Source organism: Erpetoichthys calabaricus, chromosome 13 (genome assembly GCF_900747795.2).
Source record: "Erpetoichthys calabaricus chromosome 13, fErpCal1.3, whole genome shotgun sequence".
Taxonomy (NCBI): Eukaryota; Metazoa; Chordata; class Cladistia; order Polypteriformes; family Polypteridae; genus Erpetoichthys; species Erpetoichthys calabaricus.
Window position 1 is genome coordinate 35,986,018 of NC_041406.2, and position 22,838 is coordinate 36,008,855.

At 38.3% G+C, this 22,838-nt stretch overlaps 1 protein-coding gene across 2 annotated transcripts in view; it reads right to left on the reverse strand.

Moving 5' to 3' along the window:
- ctnnal1 (catenin (cadherin-associated protein), alpha-like 1) overlaps positions 1–22,838 on the reverse strand; it is a 173,733-nt gene that overhangs the window by 41,198 nt on the left and 109,697 nt on the right. For both annotated transcript variants that reach the window (XM_051935957.1, XM_051935958.1), the window contains exons 3-6: positions 15,685–15,872; positions 10,836–10,955; positions 4,238–4,327; positions 3,563–3,733 (exon numbers count right to left, since the gene is read on the reverse strand). In XM_051935957.1, coding sequence (XP_051791917.1) covers positions 3,563–3,733; positions 4,238–4,327; positions 10,836–10,955; positions 15,685–15,872 — 569 coding nt within the window. The remainder of the gene's footprint in view (positions 1–3,562; positions 3,734–4,237; positions 4,328–10,835; positions 10,956–15,684; positions 15,873–22,838) is intronic.

A 22,838-nucleotide genomic window follows, 5' to 3' on the forward strand; every position in this document is an offset into this window, starting at 1 on the left:
TACAGACAGAAGAATGCATTTTATATAATAATAACGCATCTTCTGAAAATATGAGAGATAGGTTCTTTTACTCACAATGTTCTCATTATTTACAGGTGCACTCTTTGAAATATTTGTATAGTTTAGAGATATTACCTTTATCACAGCTAGAAAATATAATATCATCAGTAGGTAGTGAAGAAAGCTGGCCAACTTTCTATAATTTGAATGATGTGAAATGGTAGTTTCATTGTGTGACCTAGATGTACTTTTTCTACTTCTTTACAAGAATTTAGAGAAAGCTTATTATTTTTCTTGGGAAAAACAAAAATTCACATCTTTTTTCAGTATTTTTGATAGCTTTACTCTCTATCTTCGATAAACATTGATAATGTTGATATACCAATTTTAATTAATTTCTAAAAGAAAACCCCTCAAACAACATCCATGACTATGGAGAGTATTAACATTTTAGTCACCTCTGGTCAGTTGGTTGATTTAGGTTTGCAATGCCAGACTTCCTTTTTTTTTTTCCCCACAGAGCCCAGTGCAGGACAATTATCATCAATTTTATAAATATGAATACTTGATCCTGCTGGTTAACATTTATTTTGTGTGTAATATAAGAAGTTATTTGCGCCTCACTATTACCCCTCCGTTTAATATGCTTTATGTGTTTACTATAAAATTCTGTCAAATATTTCTGGAGTGAAGTGAACAATAAAAAAATACGTGAATGGAAATTTAATAAACTCTTTTCCTGGTTATAATCACACATTGTGTGTATGAGATAACAATGACATCATAATTTCAAGGATTTAACAGGGGGAAGAAAATTATTATCAATCAATCTGTGACAAACATCATCCAAGTTTCGATAGCTAAACACACATGAAATCATCAACAACAAAAAATGGTGCAAGTGTGATGTGGCCGGTATGAGTCATAAAAGTCAAACTGCACTATTAACACATTTTTTATTATTTGTAGCTGAAGAAAAATGCATTTAAAATGATTAAGTATTGAACCTTTTCTGGTAGGCACGAAAACCAAAAAAAGTTAGTGTACCTGTAAGGAAACATTAACATATTAGTCATATTTACCTTGTAAAACCAAGAAATTCTTTCTAAGGTAGAAACTTACCATGTTACACATTTCATCATACTTCTTTGTACCCTCTGTCTGTTGTCTATTTGAGATGTGTCAATTTTCCCAGAAATTCCTTTTCACATTATCATTCTCTATTATGTTTTAAACAGGGATGGTTCGAAACAGGTGTGAGCATCAATTCTTCTGAAGCATTCTGTTAAAAGTAGTCTAAACTCTATGATGATAATCAGTTTTCTCTGTAAATTTACTAATCTGTGCAAACTATTGAAATAATTTATTGAAGCATTAAAAATTAGCCAGTGTAAGCAGAATAAGAAAGCCTTCTGAATATAACTCTGGAAAATGAGAATAGAAATAGCCATTTAGTATGAAAAAACTTGAGACTAAGTTTTTTTACTTTTCCAAAGAAATATTCTGATATTAGTTAAGCTAATTGAAAGTCACTTTTTATAGTTTTCATGAATATAAAAATATAGATCCTTTATTCAAATCAGTTATTCAACATTCAATGCCTCTTATTTCTTCTAAGGAATTTTCCTATTTCAATACTGACCAGACCTAACCCTTTTTGCCATTTGAGAACCTGGTTGCAACACAAAGATTTTCCATTTTAATATACAATATTTTTATTTATGTTTCTGAAACATAAATTATGAATAGTTTCTTTTTAAGCAATAAGTTATAAATTAACTGCTAATCAAACGACTCAAATCAAATCAATTGATTTTCTGAAGCTGGTTTTTCACAAGAGGAGTGAGAGGCCCACTCAAATACATATTCACACTCGCCTATATTACAGCAGTTCAGATTAACCTAGCAGGTACAACTTTGGTGAGGGAAACCACAAGAAAAAAAACCACATGAACACAACATGAATGCGCAGACTCCAGTCTGTGACTGGGCCAGGAATAAGAGATGTGAGAGTGCAGGCTGAATTATGTTACCTGGTGGTACTACAATCTAGATACCTAGTAATGCAACATGGAACATTATAAATTTAACCATACTACATTTATTATTAAATACTGGTCTAAATATTTTGAAATAAACACTACAGTAAACAGTAAAGACACAAGACAGTAGAGAAAAGTTCAATACATTTGTTATGTGCTTTAATGCTAAATTGCTAGATACTCAAATGGAAAAGTATTACAAAAAAAGAAAAAAAAATCACTTTTAACCTTATTGACGGATCATCAGTTAAAACAAGAATTATTACTTAGGTAGATCATTTTTCTTGGGTTTATATTAACAGATTGATGAAAAAATGGAAATGATGCTGAAGGCGGGGAAGACCACTATGCTATTAATAATAGCTACTCTGAAGTATAACCAATTTGAGACAATGAAAAAGGCAACTTTACAGAGAAAATAAAAACCATTTACAACTGACTATTTTACATTCTAAAGCTAGAAATGGGAGATGCAAGAAAATCAGCAGAATGTTTAAGAAAAATTATTATAACAAGTAGTCAATGCTAAAAGACAGTTAGCATACAAAGTAAAACAGCCTAAAAACTACATTACAATATGCATATTTAAATAACATTTTTACCAAGTTATAAATAGTTAGAGATTGTTTAAAGAAGAAGCACGTTTATGTTTCTTTAAATTTCTACTTGGTAACATATATACATGCTTTGTCAATAATTAAATATAAGGTACAGTGCATTAGCATTGGTGTGATGAATGTAATTGCATATAGATCTCCTGTTTTTCAAACTGTCAAGTGCTTAACGTCACTAAACACTATTCTGTAAGCAATGTTTGTTATATTTTTGTGGTACCTAAGGTAATTCATTTTAATTTATTTTGTTGGCAGTAAATATTTTTTGAAATTTAAACAGCTAATGAATTTAGACATAAATCACTACACAAAATATATTTCTACTCTGTGGCACACCAGCCATATTTGCTGCTGAATTCTGAGGCAACTACTTATAATTAAGACTTTGACTATCATATCACATAGATATGTGAGTGGAAGTGCATCCTTTCTGAATGCAAAATTACAAAAAAAGATAAATAATGCAAAGTAGCAGAAAACCTAGCAAACATACTAGCCTTGGATATGAAAAGAAGGAATGACTACTAATGTGACATGCAGCAAGTATTGTTAAATGATGTACTGCAATGCTTAATATCAAGAACCACTGGAAAATTAATATTTTTCTCCCCTTCATCTGGTGTGACTCAGTGTTTACTTCACATCTAAAATTGGCTTAAATTACTTTTGTGGTTTTTAAACAAATAAAAACTGTTTATTTCAGATATTAAACTTTGGTAGAGCACCATCCCAGTTATTCTTAAAAGTATCATTTTTTTCAAACCAGCTATTTAAAAAATGTTTAGAGGAAACAGTTACGCCACTAATTACTATAAAACTGTCAGGCTACAGAAGAATTAAAAGTTGCATTTTAAGATATGATTCTAATCTTTTTTTAAATTTTAATTTAAATTTTAAGGTTCTCACCTTAAACTCTTTAATTCCAGTATAAATGCTAACAACTTGGATCTCCCCTTCTCCACTGGTCCGGGAGTCTGTGACGATCTCAATCACCTGGTCCAGTGCCAATCGCATGCGGTGGAAAACACCATCTTTATTAATTCTTGCAGATTCACAGTCTGGATGCCGTAAACATGTCTTTAGAATGACAAGTGGCACATGAAAAAAGCATTAGAAACATTTGCTACACATCTATGAAAATGTCAAGTCTTAATATAACAGCAAAAATATACTGATAACCTAATTTGTAATATAAAAAAAGTTCCACAATTAAAAATCAACAATACAACATCCTCCTCTTATTAGATTAAATAACAAAGCCATTTCAAACAACTTGTTAACTAAAACACAAACTTCTTTTTGCTGTTTTGTTTCAATTAAAGAAGTTTAGATTACATCTGACCCCCACAGGTGCTGTAAAAAGACAATTAACTGCCACAGATCATGTTTAGTATTCCCTCAAACAAACTCATGATAACCAGTGGAAGTCTTGGTATGTCATATTTTTGAATAAAATCAATTTACCATTGTAAAATCTATTTAAGATTTAAACCATGAAATAGTATTTCTAAGCAAGTCAATTTACTAGTGACATCTTAAACTCTGATTAACTGTGAACCTGTCATTTTGTTACCATTGTACCTTAGAAGCTGTTAAAAGCATCATGGTGCACTTTTCAAGGACTGCTCTGGCTGCTGCCATTCTGGCTTTCTTCTTTTCATCTTTCAAGTCCTAGGAAACAAAAGAAAATAATAAGCCTGAGCAGAAGTGCTTTTTCCGTCATTCTTTGAACATCACAGATATATCTGAAGTTTTACATATTTTATACAAAACAGCAAATTATATAATATTTACCACAATTACAAACACATAATGAAGAATCACAGATTCAGATAGAAATCATCATTTAAACACCACAGTAGACAACGGAGTGTAACAGTGGTGGACTACAAGCAACTGGTGCTGTTCAAACAACTACTGATTTTTAATATAAAGCTACTACTGATTTGAAAACATAAATAAAAGACATTTTACAGACATTATCAGGGTTTACAATGGATGACCATTCTCTCCTAAAACACTTCGCTTCCACTTTCAACTTTCTTAGCCATCATTACGCATTACCACAAAGCACCTATTTTCCAACCCATTCATTATGTTTTGTTCCACATGCACTAACCACAACAGGCAGATTTTCCAAAACATGTGATTTAGTAACTCAAAACAAATCTCTTTCTCAACTTTTCACTTATTATCTTTATATTCCACAGAAAAGCTCAGAATAGCCACCTGATAGTTCTCATTTTACTGTTTTCAATATATGTTTCATGTTGTGCTATCAACAGCCAAATGTTTTCCCCCACACACCATGCTCTCTTCCATAACCTGCATAAACATTTGCCTTCAGTGTTATGGAGGCTCCATTTCAAGTCTGATCAGAGACAGGACCTGGAAAACCTTTTGTGCACCTCCATGTTCATTTCACATCTGGCCTAATTAGCAGGACTTTCTCTATAACAGTTCCTGAACTGACATTTAAATGATAACCTAAATTTACATTGAACTACACTGGTGAATATACAGTAATCCCTCCTCCATCGCGGGGGTTGCGTTCCAGAGCCACCCGCGAAATAAGAAAATCCGCGAAGTAGAAACCATATGTTTATATGGTTATTTTTATATTGTCATGCTTGGGTCACAGATTTGCGCAGAAACACAGGAGGTTGTAGAGAGACAGGAACGTTATTCAAACACTGCAAACAAACATTTGTCTCTTTTTCAAAAGTTTAAACTGTGCTCCATGACAAGACAGAGATGACAGTTCCATCTCACAATTAAAAGAATGCAAACATATCTTCCTTTTCAAAGGAGTGCGTGTCAGGAGCAGAGAATGTCACATAGATAGAGAAAACAATCTCTAGCAAACAAATCAATAGGGCTGTTTGGCTTAAGTATGCGAAGCACCACGGCACAAAGCTGTTGAAGGCGGCAGCTCACACCCCCTCCGTCAGGAGCAGACAAAGAGAGAGATAGAGAGAGAAAGAGTTTGTTTTTCAAGCAAAAATCAATACGTGCCCTTCGAGGTTTTAAGTATGCGAAGCACCGTGCAGCTGCACAAAAGATAGCAACGTGAAGATAATCTTTCAGCATTTTTAGACGAGCGTCCGTATCGTCTAGGTGTGCGAACAGCCCCCCTGCTCAATCCCCCTACGTCAGGATCACAGAAAGTCTGTGCAAGAGAAAGAGAAAAGTAAGCTGGGTAGCTTCTCAGCCATCTGCCAATAGCGTCCCTTGTATGAAATCAACTGGGCAAACCAACTGAGGAAGCATGTACCAGAAATTAAAAGACGCATTGTCCGCAGAAACCCGCGAAGCAGCGAAAAATCCGCGATATATATTTAAATATGCTTACATATAAAATCCGCAATGGAGTGAAGCCGCGAAAGGCGAAGCGCGATATAGCGAGGGATTACTGTATTCTTATAAAGTAGCATCTACTTATCTGTCTATACATAGATACAGTATGTAGTAGACTTTACAGATATTAAAACACAAGGACAAAAATGAAGAGGATATATTGCCTGAAGATGATTTTCAAATAGATTATAGGAATGGGACTGGATTTTTCTGTATACAGCTTAGTACTGATAGTTTTAATGTATACATTTACGTAATGATTTTAATAGTTCCGCATTTGTATTATAGACAGTCTAATTGGGGTACCCGGACATTCTGTATATCAAACCTTGATAAAACCCCAAAATCATTACGTGATGCTATCCAGACATATTTAAGATACAATTAACTTAACTTCTTAGACCAACAACAACATTTATTTATATAGCACATTTTCATGCAAAGTACGGAGCTCAAAGTGCTTTACAAGATATCAAAGAATTAGTTGCAAGAGAAAAAAAAAGTAAATTTCTATACAAATAATCTATATATATATATATAATTCACTAAGCCAGAAGACAAGTAGCCGACCATGGAAAGCACGCCGGAAGGGGCGTGGATTCACTGAAGTCAAGTAGCCGACCATGGAAAGCACGCCGGAAGGGGCGTGGATTCACTAAACCGCCGACAAGTAAGACGCCAATGGCGCACGCAGGAAGGAGCCACGCCCACCAACTCTTAGACCATTGGATACGACGAAAGAATCACAGAGCCACGCCCACCAACTCGGACGCGAAACCAAGGGAAACATGCCGTCATTTCTGTTTGTCTGTGCCACAGTACACTTGCAGCTCTGAGCCACGTTGACTTTTCATTAGTCAACCTCAGTGGAACCTTGGTTCACACAGAGGCAGCGCCAGAGAGAGACAGAGGCACACACAGGCAGCGCCAGAGAGAGACAGAGGCACACACAGGCAGCGCGATAGAGAGAGCCGCGCACACACAGTCAGCGCCAGAGAGACAGAGGGGCGCGCGCACACACACACACAGAGAGGCAACGCCAGAGAGAGACAGAGAGGCAACGCCAGAGAGAGACAGAGGCACACACAGGCAGCGCAAGAGAGAGCCGCGCAATCCTTTAAAACTGAAGTTAAAACACAATGAAGGAAGCAGTCTTTAAAAACCAATAAGCCCTGTGCCTCTTTTTCATTAGCGTCTCACCTGCTTCAGGCCCTGCAACAGTCGAGACGCTCTCTCTGCAGCTGACCTTCTCTGTGCCTGACTCCACTACTGTCAGTCGCCTGATTAAAAATGGCCTTTTGAAGGGGAGCTATGGACCCGCTATACCACAGGAACACATTGCCTTCGAGCCTGCTCTCGCTCACTGTAACGTACCGGCTTTCTCTCTCTCCTCACTCGCTCACACACTGCACAGGGGAGAAATGCCCGAAGCAGAGAGACAGAGGGGGTGGGGGCTCGTGTGCTGCTGAGAGAGAGAGGGCTCCCGTGCTTCTGAGAGACAGAGGAGGAGGGGGCTCGTGTGCTGCTGAGAGAGGGGGGGGGCGTGCTGCTGAGACAGAGAGGGAGAGGGGGGTGCTGGGGAGGCTTGCGTGCTGCTGAGAGAGAGAGGGAGGGGGGGCTGGGGAGGCTTGGGTGCTGCTGAGAGGGAGAGGGAGGGAGGCTTGGGTGCTGCTGAGAGAGGGGGGGCTGGGGAGGCTCACGTGCTGCTGAGAGAGGGGGAGGGGGCTCGCGTGCTGCTGAGAGAGAGAGCCTGCGCATGCACTGCACATGCCATGTAGCTGAGCAGGGAGCCTGGGTGTTTATGTCAGTGTTATTCAATGTTTTTACTATTACACTGTGCATTCTATGGTGTAATAATTAACTATATTTGTGCTTAAAAATCTTTCAAAAAATATATTTACATACAGTTCGTATGGTCTGGAATGGATTAATTGTATTTACATGCAATCCTATGGGGGAAATTGCTTCGGTTCATGACCAAATCGGTTTACGACCAGAGGTTTGGAATGAATTATGGTTGTGAACCGAGGTTCCACTGTATATTGAGTCTAGAAAACATGATCAGCAAGTCTTTGATAGGCTGCAACAAAATGATGAAAGAACGGGCACATTTTTTTCTCACAAGCTGGGTGGGTGTTAGTTAGTTAATTAGTTACTCGAAGGATTTCAAGATTTAATACGCACAAGCAGTAACACTGCAAAAGCAGCCCAAACCAGAAAAGACTGCTGGCAAAAAGTGGCTGACAAATTAAACGCGTGTGCATTGTACTTACTGAAAGCGGCGTTACGGATTTTGCAAATGTTCATTTTTTTCCCTCTGCTTAAAAAACATTAAAAAAGCGGCATGATTATGCGGCGCATACTACACCGCGGGTTGGTATGCAGCGTGTAAAACAGTTTGTCGCGGATAATTTGCCTTTTACTTTAACACGAAGACAATTTCCTGTTAGATTTGCCTTTGCGATGACAATTGATAAGGCACAGGGCCAAACTTTCAAAAAGATGTGCATGTATCTGCCAAAACCAGTTTTCAGTCACGGACAGTTGTATGTTGCTCTCTCCAGAGTTCCATCTTTTCATTCACTTACTGGTATGCCTGCAGGAACACGTGCAGCGAGCGAGAGAGAGCGAGCGAGCGACACACACACGCATACAGGCGCGGGAGAGAGCGAGAGAGCGCTGGACGCATAAGAATAATAATACTTCATTACATTGATATACCGGTGTTTTCAGTATTCAAAGCGCTATCCACACAGGGAGAAACCGGGAAGCGAACCCAAAATCTTCCACAGTCTCCTTACTGCAAAAAAGCAGCACTACCATTGCACTACAAGGCAGTTAAAGAATGCACCGGCCTCGATTTTGTTTTCACTTCTGTTTACAGCGATCGGATCGTAGCGTGCATTGTTGCAATGTTACTTTTCTTGGTGGCTTATTACATTACGGATGTTTCACATGTTAATTTTTTTCCCTGTGCTTAAAAGACATTTAAAAAGTGTTTCTCAACTGTGACTCCGGAACAACTCAGTACGCAAGCTATATTAAGCGTCAACAACGAAGACTCGCTACACCTTAATGAACAAGTGCTGAAACTTATCCCTACCGACGAAGTAACTTTCACCAGCGTGGCCTCCATCGTCACAGACGATCCCGCTTTCAGTCACGGACAATTGTATGTTGCTCTCTCCAGAGGTCCATCTTTTCATTCACTCACAGTGGTATCCACAAACCCACCCCATTTGGACAACTGTGTCGTTCAGCAAGTGTTCACCCATCAATACATAATTATGCGGCGTATGTTACGCCGCGGGTTGGCTAGTAATGAATAAATAGTATAACACAGATAAATAATGCACACTTATATAATATAGATATATACTGTAGTTAAGAGAAGTATGGTCCTTAAATACAGAATTGTTTTTTAAGTCTCTAAATGCAAGTCCGATAAGGTTAGGTTGCCAGGGTCCAATAATGTATGCAGACACTGGATTCTGCATGCCGTTGCTCAAAGCTTGTTTCTATATACTATGTTCTAAATAGGTTTAAAGAGTCAAATGCATCCTATGAGGTGACCTGCTTTGTTTGTGTATGTTGTCACTGTTAATTTCACACACACAGCATGTTGCCTACAGTGGACTAATAACATAGTCCATATAAAGTCAGAGGTTGTTAGGACTCCTGGATGTGCAAAGCGTTCATATGTGCAAATATTATAAAACTATGGCTGCCATTCTGAAGCAGACACAATGAACTGGTAACTTGCTCCTGATTCTCTTTAACTGTGTCCACTGTCGGCAGGACAGGTGCCAGACTACCAGTAAGCCATGAAGTGTTTTAAGTGAGTTGGAGTATATTATGATCCCAGTGGTTGCTGACTTCAGAATTAATCTTCTGTGACAAACTGTATCAAATGTTTTATGAACTTGCAACTGAATTATACATTGTTTTTATCTATTGTTAAGAGTTGTCTAGGTAAAATTGTTCACATGACTTGGCAGGACTTTGCTTTAATAATCTTATTAGTCTGTAAATACTAGGAATCATTTACTTTCCTTTTTTTGTGCACTGGAGTCAAATATTCCAACTTTACAGTCATCAGGTTATTCTTCCCTCTGTAGAGATTTACTGCTATACATTTACTCAAGTTTTATTGATAACATCTTTCATTTCTTTCAGCAATAATAATAAAATCCAAAATAATTAATTTGTTACCTTTCCCTTATTTTTTAGTCTCCTAATCTTTTGGATGTTATTTTTTTAATTCCCAGTTGCACTTTACTATATTCTTTTCGTTATGACTTTTTTTTAAGCTTTTATTGCAAATTGTTCGGTGGAGTAATTTTATTAGTCTCATGTTTGTTACATTCAGTTGTTTATTTTGGCAATGTTTTCATTTTGTTTAATTTTAGACTATTTACCGTTCCCAATACATCAGAATGTCAATGAAGAGACACCATGCACTGCTTAGATTAACTATGTTCTTATCTATATTTCCAGGTGTTTCCTGATCACCGAAAAGTATGCTTTTCTCAAAATATTTACAGCTCTTAGTTAATGTGCACTTGTGTATTTTTAACATTTATTTTATAATTAAACATATTGTGATCAAAGTCAACATTTTCTTCATTTCCACTAACCTTTGTTCCTGGAAGCTGTGAGTTTGAGACAGCAATTACCCAGTGTTAGGATGGGGACAAATTTCCTATGCAGAAATTCTGGTTTCTGTTGTTTCATTTCCAAGCTGTGTTTCCAGTCACAACTTAAAATGCTAGTGTTCACCAGATTTTTAAAAAATGATCTGTAATTAAAGTGGTGTACTTACATTTTGTCTGTCTCCTGTCAGATGAGCAAACTCCACCATTTCATTTCCAAACTGACTGAAAATTTGCACAAACTCCTGAAAGCTGCTGACCTTTTCCAAATGTTCTAAGGTCACCAAAACCTATAAAAAGATGATGTAACAGTGTGATTTTTACATAACATGAAAGACAGGAAAAATCAGGTAGGAATGGCTAATTGCCATGAATAAAATTAGATATTAAAGCTTCCATACACATATTATATATGCTGTATATACAGACATAAACACTAGTATTCAAAAATTTGGAATCAACCAAAAATGCTTATGTTTGATAAAAATTGGTACCTAAAAATTCATTTAAAAATACACCCAAGACATTTCTAGTGTTGCAAATGGCTAACTGTTTTATACCTTAACATTCACATATGACTGCAACATCCCATTTTCAGCTGCCATTACTCCAGTGTCCTAAAGGTAAACTATCTTAGTTTATCTTAAATGAATAATTTTAAAAAGTTAATTGGTTATTAGGGAAATACTTAGCACTGTTGAAACCTATTTATCTGTTCAATAAAGAAAATTAATGATCTATCCTTGGTTTGAAAGGTACTTGGTTTCTTAAGAAACACATCCATCTATCGTTATTCTACAAAATGAAGGGTATTCCTTGCAACAGATTGCAAAGAAGCTAAATATTTCATACAAAGACATCCTTTACTATCTTGAGAGAAGAGGGCAAACTGGATATAAGTAGCACTGTGTGTCCTTAAATAAAAAACACCAAATACCAGTGTCATCTGCAACAGTGTAAATAAAAGGCTAAAAGCAACAAAAGAACACAGATACTGGACAACAGCTTAATGGGCAATTCCAAACATTTATGAATAATTCTACTGCCATAAAGTCAAAAATCGCAAAGAATTCTAAATTGGTATAAAATTAGCCTATTTGCATAAGGAATTTCCCTTCTGTAACAATGCTGCAAATGGTTCCTAATCACCTCCAAACCTTGTGCATAGTGATGGGAAACACTTTAATATGGTTAGCAGACTAATTCTCCTGTGTGTCTTGAATTTTCTGTTGCATACACTGGTGAACGTTTAGCACTCCCTGCACACCAAAAGGTAGGTTTCTTTCTTCACCAGACAACATGAAAAAGTTTTGCTAAACACTGAATTCATTTAAATGTATAAACATAATTGTATGATAAAACTCTTTACTGGTCTATGATTCTGAAGTTGTGACTGTTAACTGATTGGCTTAGGTGACAATTATTTAACTCAGTGGTTCCAAAAGTGTGCGCCGCAGCTCTCCTCACAGGGGCACCGCAAAATATTATAAAATGTTCATAATTTTATCTGCATTGTCAATGCAATGTGATAGGACACAATGGTTTGCGGAAGCCTCTACAAGTGGGTACTACATGGCACTCTACAATAATTAAGTTTCTCGATTGTTTTAGTAGTTTGTCAAACTTTCTTGGTACTTTGTGTTCGTATATAAATAACTGTTAGTTTTGCAATCTTGGTGCTGAATTAGTTTTTGGAGATCAACCAAATATCGTTGTGATTAAGTCAAGTGAAATTTTTGAAGTATTTCTTCTTGTATGTATTTTTAAAAATGGATCGGTTTTTACTAGACAGTAATAAGCGTTGTGAGAGTGAAAATAAAGAGGGCACCCCGTCAACCAATGGCAAGAGTGTGAAGAAGTGTAAATATCGAAATATGATGACAGTTATTTGGACTTTGGTTTTACGTCAACAGAAGTCAATGGTGAACAGAGGCCTCAGTGTGTACTGTGTATGAAAGTAATAGCACCAGAGTGCATGCTACCAAGAAAGGTGAAACGCCATTTAGAAAACAATCATCACAGCATGGTTAGTAAATCTCGTGACTACTTTACCAGAAAGTTAAAAGAGTTAAATCAACAAAAAAGTAGTTTTTATAAGCAGGCATCAATACCAAGCAATGCTTTGCTAGCACCTTACAAGGTGGTACACAGAATCGCAAAATGTAAGAAACTACATAGCATCACAGAACAACTCATTCTACCGGCTGCTTTAGATATGGTGAAGATTATGAACAGTGAGTCTGCTGAGAAGCTGCTTTCAAAAGTTCCTTTGTCCAATAACACCATCAGTCACAGAATACAGCACACAGTGGAGGACCACAATGATCAATCAATTAACAAAATAAAAGGGTAGGAATTTGGTTGCAGCTGGAAGAGGCCACAGATAATAATAATGATACTCACTTGATTTGCTCAGTATGGTTTATAGATGGTAATAACATGGTAGAAGACCTTCTCTTTTGTAAAAGAAACACTGCTGGTGCTAAGGCTCAAGACTTGCTTGAGATCCTTGATACTTTCATATCCGAAAATAAGTTGAAGTCTGTACTGATGGTACTCGTTCTATGTCTGGTTGTTATGGAGGATTGCAGGCACTTATTCGAAGCAAAGCCCCTGATGCATTTTGGACCCATTGCATTATTCACAGGGAAACACTCGCGTCAAAATATATGAGTCCTACATTGAACAAGGTCTTAGAATATGTAGTGAATGCAGTAAACTTTATACAGGTAGTCCCCAGGTTACGGACATCCAACCTACAACATACGAACAGGGCCACAGCTGCGACGCATGCGCCTCAGTAACTGCTGCTCCGTCATCTTCGGTCTGTGGACGCTGCAAGCGGTGGCTGGAGGGGGGCGATTTCTCTGCTTGCACAGTGTAGTGTCCCTCGGGTGGCTCCCGGCGGCAAGCGGTTTCACTGCCCGCCCTCCACACACGGCTGCCCCGTTCGTTCTAGGTGCGTGGCTGGTAATGCTGCAAGCGGTGATCCGGTTGTGGCTGAACGGGGTGGCGGGGGTTGCATTGTAGTGTGCCTCAGATGGCTGCGTGTTGAATGGGGGAGGTGGTGTTGCGTACGCTGCAGGCAGTATACTGTAGTGGAGGTGACTGTGAGGTGGGCTGGTGATGAACTGCCCCTCGCTGCCCCCATTCATTCTGAATAGCAAGCCTGCTTGTACTGTTACGCACATAGCAGGAAGTTGTCTCTTGTCAGTAAAGGGTGGTCCAGATCTAATTATGCAGATCCAGATCGTCTGGATGACTTTGATTTATGCAGGGATGATTCCAGTTCAGCGCGAAGATGATTCTTCATGTCGTCAGTTCGCACACTTCGATGGTCCAGGATTATTCGGGTGATTTTCTATGTAATAAACTGAATAAGTTATAGCGTAATGAAAATTGCATAATTAGAACTGGACCACCCTATACATTAGACGTGTTGACGACTGGTGCCTTCCTGCTGTGATAGATGTACAGTGTTGTGCAGAAGAGCTCATCTTAACCTTTTGTCTTCACCCTTCAACAATGTCTCTGAAACACAAATCTGATGCAAGTGCTGGTGATATAGTAAAGAAGAGAAAAACCATCACCATTGAAAATAAAGTAGAAATAATAAAAAGGTCAGAAAGATCTGAAACTCCATCATTCATTGTCAGAGCACTTGGTTACAGTCGGTCAACAATAGCATTTGTTAAAATAATGTACCTGTTCCGACTTACATACAAATTCAACTTAAGTACAAACCTACAGTCCCTATCTCGTATGTAACCCGGGGACTGCCTATAGAAACTCGGCCATTGAAGGCAAGGTTTTCAAAAAACTATGTGAGGATATGGGATCTGAGTACACGTCTTTGTTGTTGCATACTTAAGTGATATGTTTGAAAAGCTGAATGCTCTTAAATATCTTCCTGCCGGGAAGCAACATGAACCTTTTACAGTTGATTTTTTTTAATAAATTTTCTCAAACTATGGAAAACAAAAATGAATGTAGACAGAGGCATTTATATCGATAAATTTGCATGTATTCAAGATCCATTTAAAGCCAGTGCTCCATCTGAATTTACTGCTGCAGAAGAAGAAAATCTTACTGAGTGGTCTTGGGACAATATGTTGAAAACAAAATTTAACAGCATGGAATTAAATGATTTTTGGATATCCATAAAAGATGAATATCCCTTCTGAGAGGTAAAGCTCAGAGAATTTTAATTCCATTTATGACTTCTTATTTGTGAGAAGCTGGGCTTTCAGCGGTTGCTGTGATAAAAACTAAGTATTGTGCGAAAATCAATGTGGAAAAGGAAACGAGGGTGGCTGTGTCCAATTTTGATTCCAAGATTTGAGAAAATGTGTGCTGATAAACAGGCTCATCCATCCCAATAATTATAATTAGTTGAATTTGTTCAATTACATTTTTTTTATCTTAAATACATGTTTTATTTAGTTTTACCTAACCCTTTAATTACAAAAAATTATTGGCTATTTCGCAAGTATACTTGTTAGAATTTGACGTTCACCTTGGGAATACCTCGATTCAGCAAGGGAGCCGAGAATCAAAAAAGTTCGGGAACCACTGGTTTAACTGTTAAATTATGGTCAGGTCTTTTACAATAAGTAATTGTACATTTACAGTCTGTCTGCGTGGGTTTCCTCCGGGCGCTCCGGTTTCCTCCCACAGTCCAAAGACATGCAGGTTAGGTGACTCTAAATTGGCCCTCGTGTGTGCTTGGTGTGTGGGTGTGTTTGTGTGTGCCCTGCGGTGGGTTGGCACCCTGCCTTGTGCCCTGTGTTGGCTGGGATTGGCTCCAGCAGACCCCCGTGACCCTGTGTTTGGATTCAGCGGGTTGGAAAATGGATGGATGGATGGACATTTACAGTCAAATGTTTTACAGTGTATGCCTAAGTATATTCTATATGTGCATTGAATCTCTGAATACTACAGGTCCCATTAATATCATGAACTATGGTAAATTATATTTTTTTCAATGTTATATTACAGAAAACAAATTCATTAATGTACCTTGTTTCGGGAATTGATGATCTGCTTGATAACTATTCTGTCTGCCAGCACAAGAACCTTAGTAACTGATGACAAGAGCATTCTTGCTGCCTTTACCATCCCGGTCTTGTCACTGAAAATTGTTGCTCGTTCATCTGACTCAGGCTGATCCAAAGTAATCACATCAGTGAGCTGTGCAATAGTATCCCCTAAATGTACAGAAACAAGAAAAATCATACCATAAGGCTTAACATGACATGCTTCACATAAACCACAAAAAAAAAAATTATATTTATTTATATTTATATATATTTATATTATATATACATACATATATATACACACACAGTAGAACCTCGGTTTGCGAGCATAATTCGTTCCGGAAACGTGCTCGCAGTCCAAAGCACTCGTATATCAAAGTGAATTTCCCCATAAGAAATAATGGAAACTCAGATGATTCGTTCCACAACCCAAAACTATTCATATAAAAATTATTAATACAAAATATAAAGTAAAAATATATAAAACAAATTAACCTGCACATTAATAATAATAATAAATAAATAATTCTTTAAATTTATATAGCGCTTTTCTCCCTACTCAAAGCGCTCTGCAGGTTAAGGGCCTTGCTCAAGGGCCCAACAGAGCAGAGTCCCTTTTTGGCATTTACGGGATTCAACTGGCAACCTTCCGATTGCCAGAGCAGATCCCTAGCCTCAGAGCCACCACTCCGCCTTAACCTTTATAAATTTTACCTTTGAAAAGAATCATGGCTGGTGTGAGTGAGTTTCTAAACTCTTGTGGGATTCCACCCAACGGGACGACACGTGGAAGAGCGTCCCAAAGCAATCGCAGTCTCCCAGCGCTGTAGCAGTTCGCCGTAAAAGCGAATCCGAAAAGATCGCGGACATGCTATATGTGCCTGCCGTCGATGGGTGATACAAGGAACAAGGAACATTACAAATGTGCAGGGCACAGTACTACTTGGCCATGACCCTGCCTGACTGCTGTGTCTGTGTATAGGAGAGTGACAGATCCCGCTACAATAAATAACCGCGCTGTTGCTGTTTCAAGCTGAATAAAGCTGGTGGTGCAAGACGGGGACTCGCACGTCACAGCGCGCGCACACACACACACACACACACACACACACACACACACACACACACACAGTCACAATGCTGTAGTAAACAGTATATGCTCGTACGGATGTTGACTATATGAGTGAGGCACGCCAACTCAGACGGAGAATAGGAGATGATTGCCCACAATCCCGCAGTGAGAGAGAGAGAGAAGAACCATCAGCTCAGTTGTGATTACATGACGTTCAGCAGACAAAGCATATACATACTACTCGTATTGCAAGACATCACTCGTTTATCAAGTCAAAATTTATTAAAAATTTTAGCTCATCTTGCAAAACACTCGTAAACCACGTTACTTGCAAACAGAGGTTCCACTGTATATATATATATATTTTTTTTTTTTTTTTTTTTTTCTTGTAATGTCTGTATTTTTACATTCACCCACATGCTATATAGTTCCTGTTGGTTTTATTGCATGCACCTGCTGATGGAAAGACACCCTTCCCAAGCTTGTGTCTGGTTCATTAATAATGCTTCATTCTTAACACCATTTTGAAAAGGCTTCTGGAAAAACCCTTATGAATGGATACTAGCCCTCAATAAATCTTCTCCAGGTGCCAGGAAAGAAGAAAAAGTGTAAAGCAAAGCATAACACCCACATTATCTCTTTGCAGGTCTTACATGGCCTGAGTTAACTCTGTTCTGCCCAAGTTCTGGAAGTTTAATAACCACTGTGATAAGCTGCCCGGAAACAGACAGACGGACACCACTGTTCAGTTCACCACACGTTTATTATACATTATAATATGTCCAAAATGTGCACAAACCCAGTGCCTCAAGCACCAATCTCCCCCAAAGTCCAGGCTCTCACTCTCTCTGCCTGCTCGTCAGGCCGCCTCCTCTCTCCTGCCTCCAAAACCTTGTCCTCTCCTCACCCGACTCCAGTCCTTCGTTGCAGGGAGGCGGCCCCTTTTATAAGTGCCCGGATGGGCTCCAGGTGATCCCCAACACTCCCTAGCCACTCCCCTGTGTGGCGGAAGTGCCGGCTGTGTTCCCGGAAGCCCTCTGGGTGTTCCCAGTCTTCTTCCCCCCAGCATTTCCTGGTGTGGCGGAAGTGTTGGGGTTCCGGGTTCTTCAGGCATGGGGGCGCTCCCTGGCGGAGACCACGGGCCCCTACAGGGTTGGGCTTCCAAGCCCTGCACCCGTGGCCCCCAAAGGAACCAAGGCGGTCGCCCTCTCGTGTTCTGGAGGAGGCATGAACCCTCCTCCTGTCTTCCTGGGCGTCCCGGCTGGGGGTGGCACCCAGCCGTCTGCCACACCACAAAAACACTTTGACAAGAGTTACTAAATAATGTAATGAGCTGCCTCAATTATCGATAAATACCAAGGATTTATTGTATTCAACAAAACTTTGCAGAAAGCTGATACTCTGAAATATAGTCATAAACGACAGAAACATTGAAACACTGATATGCCTTCACCTCTTGCCCTAGAAAAACAAGGTTAATTCCTATTCCAGAAGAAAAAAAACATCTGTCCAAGTGAGAATTTTCTATAGAAAAGCCACACGTATGAACAAGAATATAAATATATGTACATTTAAGTAATGTGTATGTGTAAAAATGAGCAATAAGCAATTCTGTAGCATATGAGTGGTTGGGAATCAAAATAAAAGAAGTGGGAGTTCAGGGTGTTGTTTTTAGATGGGTGCAGAATTGGCTCAGACACAGGAAGCAGAGAGCAATGGTGCGAGGAACCCTATAAGAATTGGCTGATGTTAAGAGTGGTATTCCACAGGGGTCAGTGCTAGGGCCACTACTATTTTTAATATGTATAAATGATATGGATAGGAATATAAGTAATAAGCTGGTTAAGTTTGCTGATGATACCTAGATAGGTGGATTTGCAGATAATTTGTAATCTGTTATATTGTTACAGAAGGACTTGGATAGCATACAGGCTTGGGTAGATTTGTGGCAGATGAAATTTAACGTCAGTAAAATGAAAAGTATTACACATAGACAGTAAAAATGTTCGGTTTGAATACACGATGGGTGGTCTGAAAATCGAGAGTGCACCTTATGAGAAGGATTTAGGAGTCATAATAGATAGACAGACAGATAGACATACTTTATTAATCCCAAGGGGAAATTCACATACTCCAGCAGCAGCATACTGATAAAGGAAATATTAAATTAAAGAGTGATAACAATGCAGATATACAGACAGACAATAACTTTGAATAATGTTAACGTTTACCCCCCTGGTGGTATTGAAGAGTCGCAGAGCATAGAAGAGGCCGCTCACCACAACCGTTTGATAGAACATCTGTAACATCTTATTGCAGATGTTGAAGGATGCAAGCCTTCTAAGGAAGTATAGTCGGCTCTGTCCTTTCTTACACAGGGCATCAATATTGGCAGTCCAGTCCAATTTATCATCCAGCTGCACTCCCAGGTATTTATAAGTCTGCACCCTCTGCACACAGTCACCTCTGATGATCACGGGGTCCATGTGGGGCCTGGTCCTCCTAAAATCCACCACCATCTCCTTGGATTTGCTGGTAGATTCTAAGAGTATTTATACTTATTTTATAAATATAAAGTATTTAGAGTAGACTCTAAGCTATCAACTTCCAAACAGTGTTCAAAGGCCATTAAGAAGGCAAACAGAATATTAGGCTACTGAAATGTTTCATTCTGAATTTTTTTCTTTTGGGAAACTTTATCTAGTAACTGCACCTTCACTTTCTTGGGGAAGTTCCCATAGGAATTAGCATAGATGTACAAAGTTGCTCCCCACGGTGGATCTAGGTATTGGAATTTTTGTTTTGGGCCAAAATTGTTGCTCCTGGGGAATTTATTGTGTAACTGCACCTGCACTTTATTCCACCCTGGGCAGTGCCAAATAAAACTTCAGTAACAACTTCAACAACATTTATTTATATAACACATTTACATACAAACAATGTAGCTCACAGTTCTTTAGAAGATGTCAAAGAGAAAATTACAAGAGAAACAAGATGAGGCGATAATATTAAAGAATAAGTAACAAAGAAAGAAAACAAAAACATTAATCTAAATGATCTTAAAAACAGAAAAATATCAAGTAGAAGGGTAATGCCCTTATATATAGTGTCAAATTCTAAGTCTCTAAGGATGGGTCCAGTGATAAGGTTAAATGGCTGGGAGGACAGAAAAAAAAACCTTAGCACACAAAATATCGGCAACTTCACATTAGCCAACCATTTTTCAAATATTTCGGTTGAAAGTTATTACAGTAATCCTATTTGTCGAATGAAATTGTATTAATTACTGGTTTATATAGTACTTTATTTGCTGGTTTGTACTTAGCTTATACATAGATAAACTTTATATATAGTTACTCTCGCATTAGTTTAACATAATTCTTTTTTATAGAAAATGACAAAACACAAACTTTTTAGCTTCTGAATCTTTACTTCTGTCCATTTTCTCCACTTACATAAAGTATTGTGATGGACGGCGGGCAGCTTGACCCAGTTGGGATGCCCCTAGAATAAAAGGATGGGGGAAGGCAGCGACTTGCCGACACTGCTTCCCCCAAGACGATAGATGGCAGCTTCCCTGTACTGCAACAGTGCCCCAGATGCTCACAGGGCACTATGGGACTTGGAGTTCGGCAGCACAGCCCTGCGGGGTACCGTGGGTGCCGCCAGGGGACGCTGTGGGAAGTTGGTGGGAAAATAAATTCTCACCTAGCCTGGAAGTACTAACGGACTATGACAACGGAAACCACAAAGTACTTCCGAGCCGATTGAAACCTTGAATTCTCCAGCTGACCCGGAAGTGCTAGTAAGTCACGTGGGAGGAAGAAGATTAGCACTTCCGGGTCAAGGACTATATAAAGGACTGGTAGAGACCCAGCAAATGAGCCGGAGTTGGGAGGGAGTGTGACGGAGCTGCTGGGAGGAGAGGATTGAGAATTATTGTATTTAGTATTGCATTTATTGATTGTGTTTATGGTGGTGAAGGTGCTTTGGGGCACTGTAAATAAGAAAATTAAAATACTTCTGGGTGCTTTTAAACCTGTGTCTGCATCTGTCTGTTGGGTTTCACAGGGAAACAGCGCACTCAGGCGTTCACTTATTGACAGTATGCTGAATAGGTAACTACATATTTTGCGGCTCAACCACACTTACAGCAACAAATAAATAAATGATCACCAATAGATACAATTGGATGCTAGCTCACTGCTTGCTTTTTCTGTGACTAACAAATTTGCCTCCACCCCTCCCAAAAAATAGGAAAGGCAAAGTCCTTGGTAAAGACAGATGAAAAAGGATCTTTGTGGAATGGATGTGGACAATAGTGCCAAGATATGTTACATTTAAACAAGGCACTGACAAATTGGAGTAGTGCATGTAAAGGGAAAAAAGATGGGTTTCAACTATGGAGCTGGAGTAGAAAACAAAAACAAACTTACAAGCCAATTAATACACTTCATTGTTCTATTAACTGATACCAATTAAAGACAAGGCAAACACAACATGCACAGTGAAAATTAATATCAAAATGGAAAATCAGATGCAATCTAAAGTATATTGCAAACATTAAGTGGATTTTGTTTCTTATGTTACCAGTGAAAAATGAGTTTAGGATTTATTTATGAACACTGGCAAAGGCATTAGGGACACTGTACATCATAGAAAATAAAACACACTAATTACTGGAATTTCTACGGTTTTCACCAGTGAAAAGTTTAGCTGCTGGCTCATACTGAATAATCTAGAGAATAAGAGAAAGCAAAATTGAACAAATCAACATTCCTGAAATATGTTAGTATTAACTTCATAAAAAGTATAGATTATTAACCAATCTGAAAAACAAAAAAGGAAATGATACTGCTAAAAAATACATTGGTTAACTGCAGTCTTAGACAGTATGGTAACTACCAAAATAAGACTCAAAAAACAACCACCTACCAATAAAGAGAAGCATAATGAATGTTTCAGTTATTTTCACAACATAATGAAAATAAAAACAAATCGGCAATTTATCCACCACAAATGAACATGGGTCATTAGAATAGCTAAATAATGAATAGTACTGCAAACCAAACATAACACAGCACAGACAATAATTTGCGATAACAAAAAAAACAATGTCACCCTGTAAACTACTAAAATAATTTTTACCAAATTTTTTATGTAGCAACCTTTACAAAGATATACGGCCATATCAAGAAACCAGATTAATTTCCGTTCTGAGCTCAATATCATGTGAAAGTTTTGTGATTAAACACGATAAGACTTTCTTTTATAATGTTGAATGAAAGGCTCCATAGGAACAATCTTTTCCAGCCATCACTACTGTATATAGCTATGATATTAAAATTAGAAGAAAACTAAGTACATCATGTTTCTCAGTACATCAGATAAAAATGCAGCTAATAAACAATACTAGCAAAATAAGTATGATGTTTTTTTAAGATCAGATCAACATTTTGTAGAATGGTCTTACTTAAAGCTGGAGTTTTACACCCCAGTGAAAATTAGAGCTGCGGTGGGCTGCCTCCCTGCCCGGGACTTGTTTCCTGCCTTGCGCCCGGTGTTGGCTGGGATTGGCTCCAGCAGACCCCCATGACCCTGTAGTTAGGATATAGCGGGTTGGATAATGGATGGATGGATGAAAATTAGAGACATATGAAATATCACATTTTAAATGCACATACTATATTAACCTGTGCTTGACATAAGGAAAGAACTTGTCCTGGATACTTTTCTGTCAAGGCTGCAGACATGTAGAAAAAAATTCAAAAGTTTCAAGGCAGGTAAAATCTGAATTTCTAAAAACATTTACTAGGTGCTACAATAGATTGTGTAAATATGCCAAACTATGGAATGAGGCAAGGCTTGCAAAATACCGGTGAATTCTGCTTTTACCTGGAGGAGATACTTTAGAACAATGTATACAGAAGTAGGACTATTATTAGTAACAATAACGTCATGAGTATTTTGGAATCATAGGACAACACTAGGGTTATGTGTACAAAGATGCGAAAACTGATATTAAAAAGATTTGCAGCTCTTGAAAAATTAATTATATATCC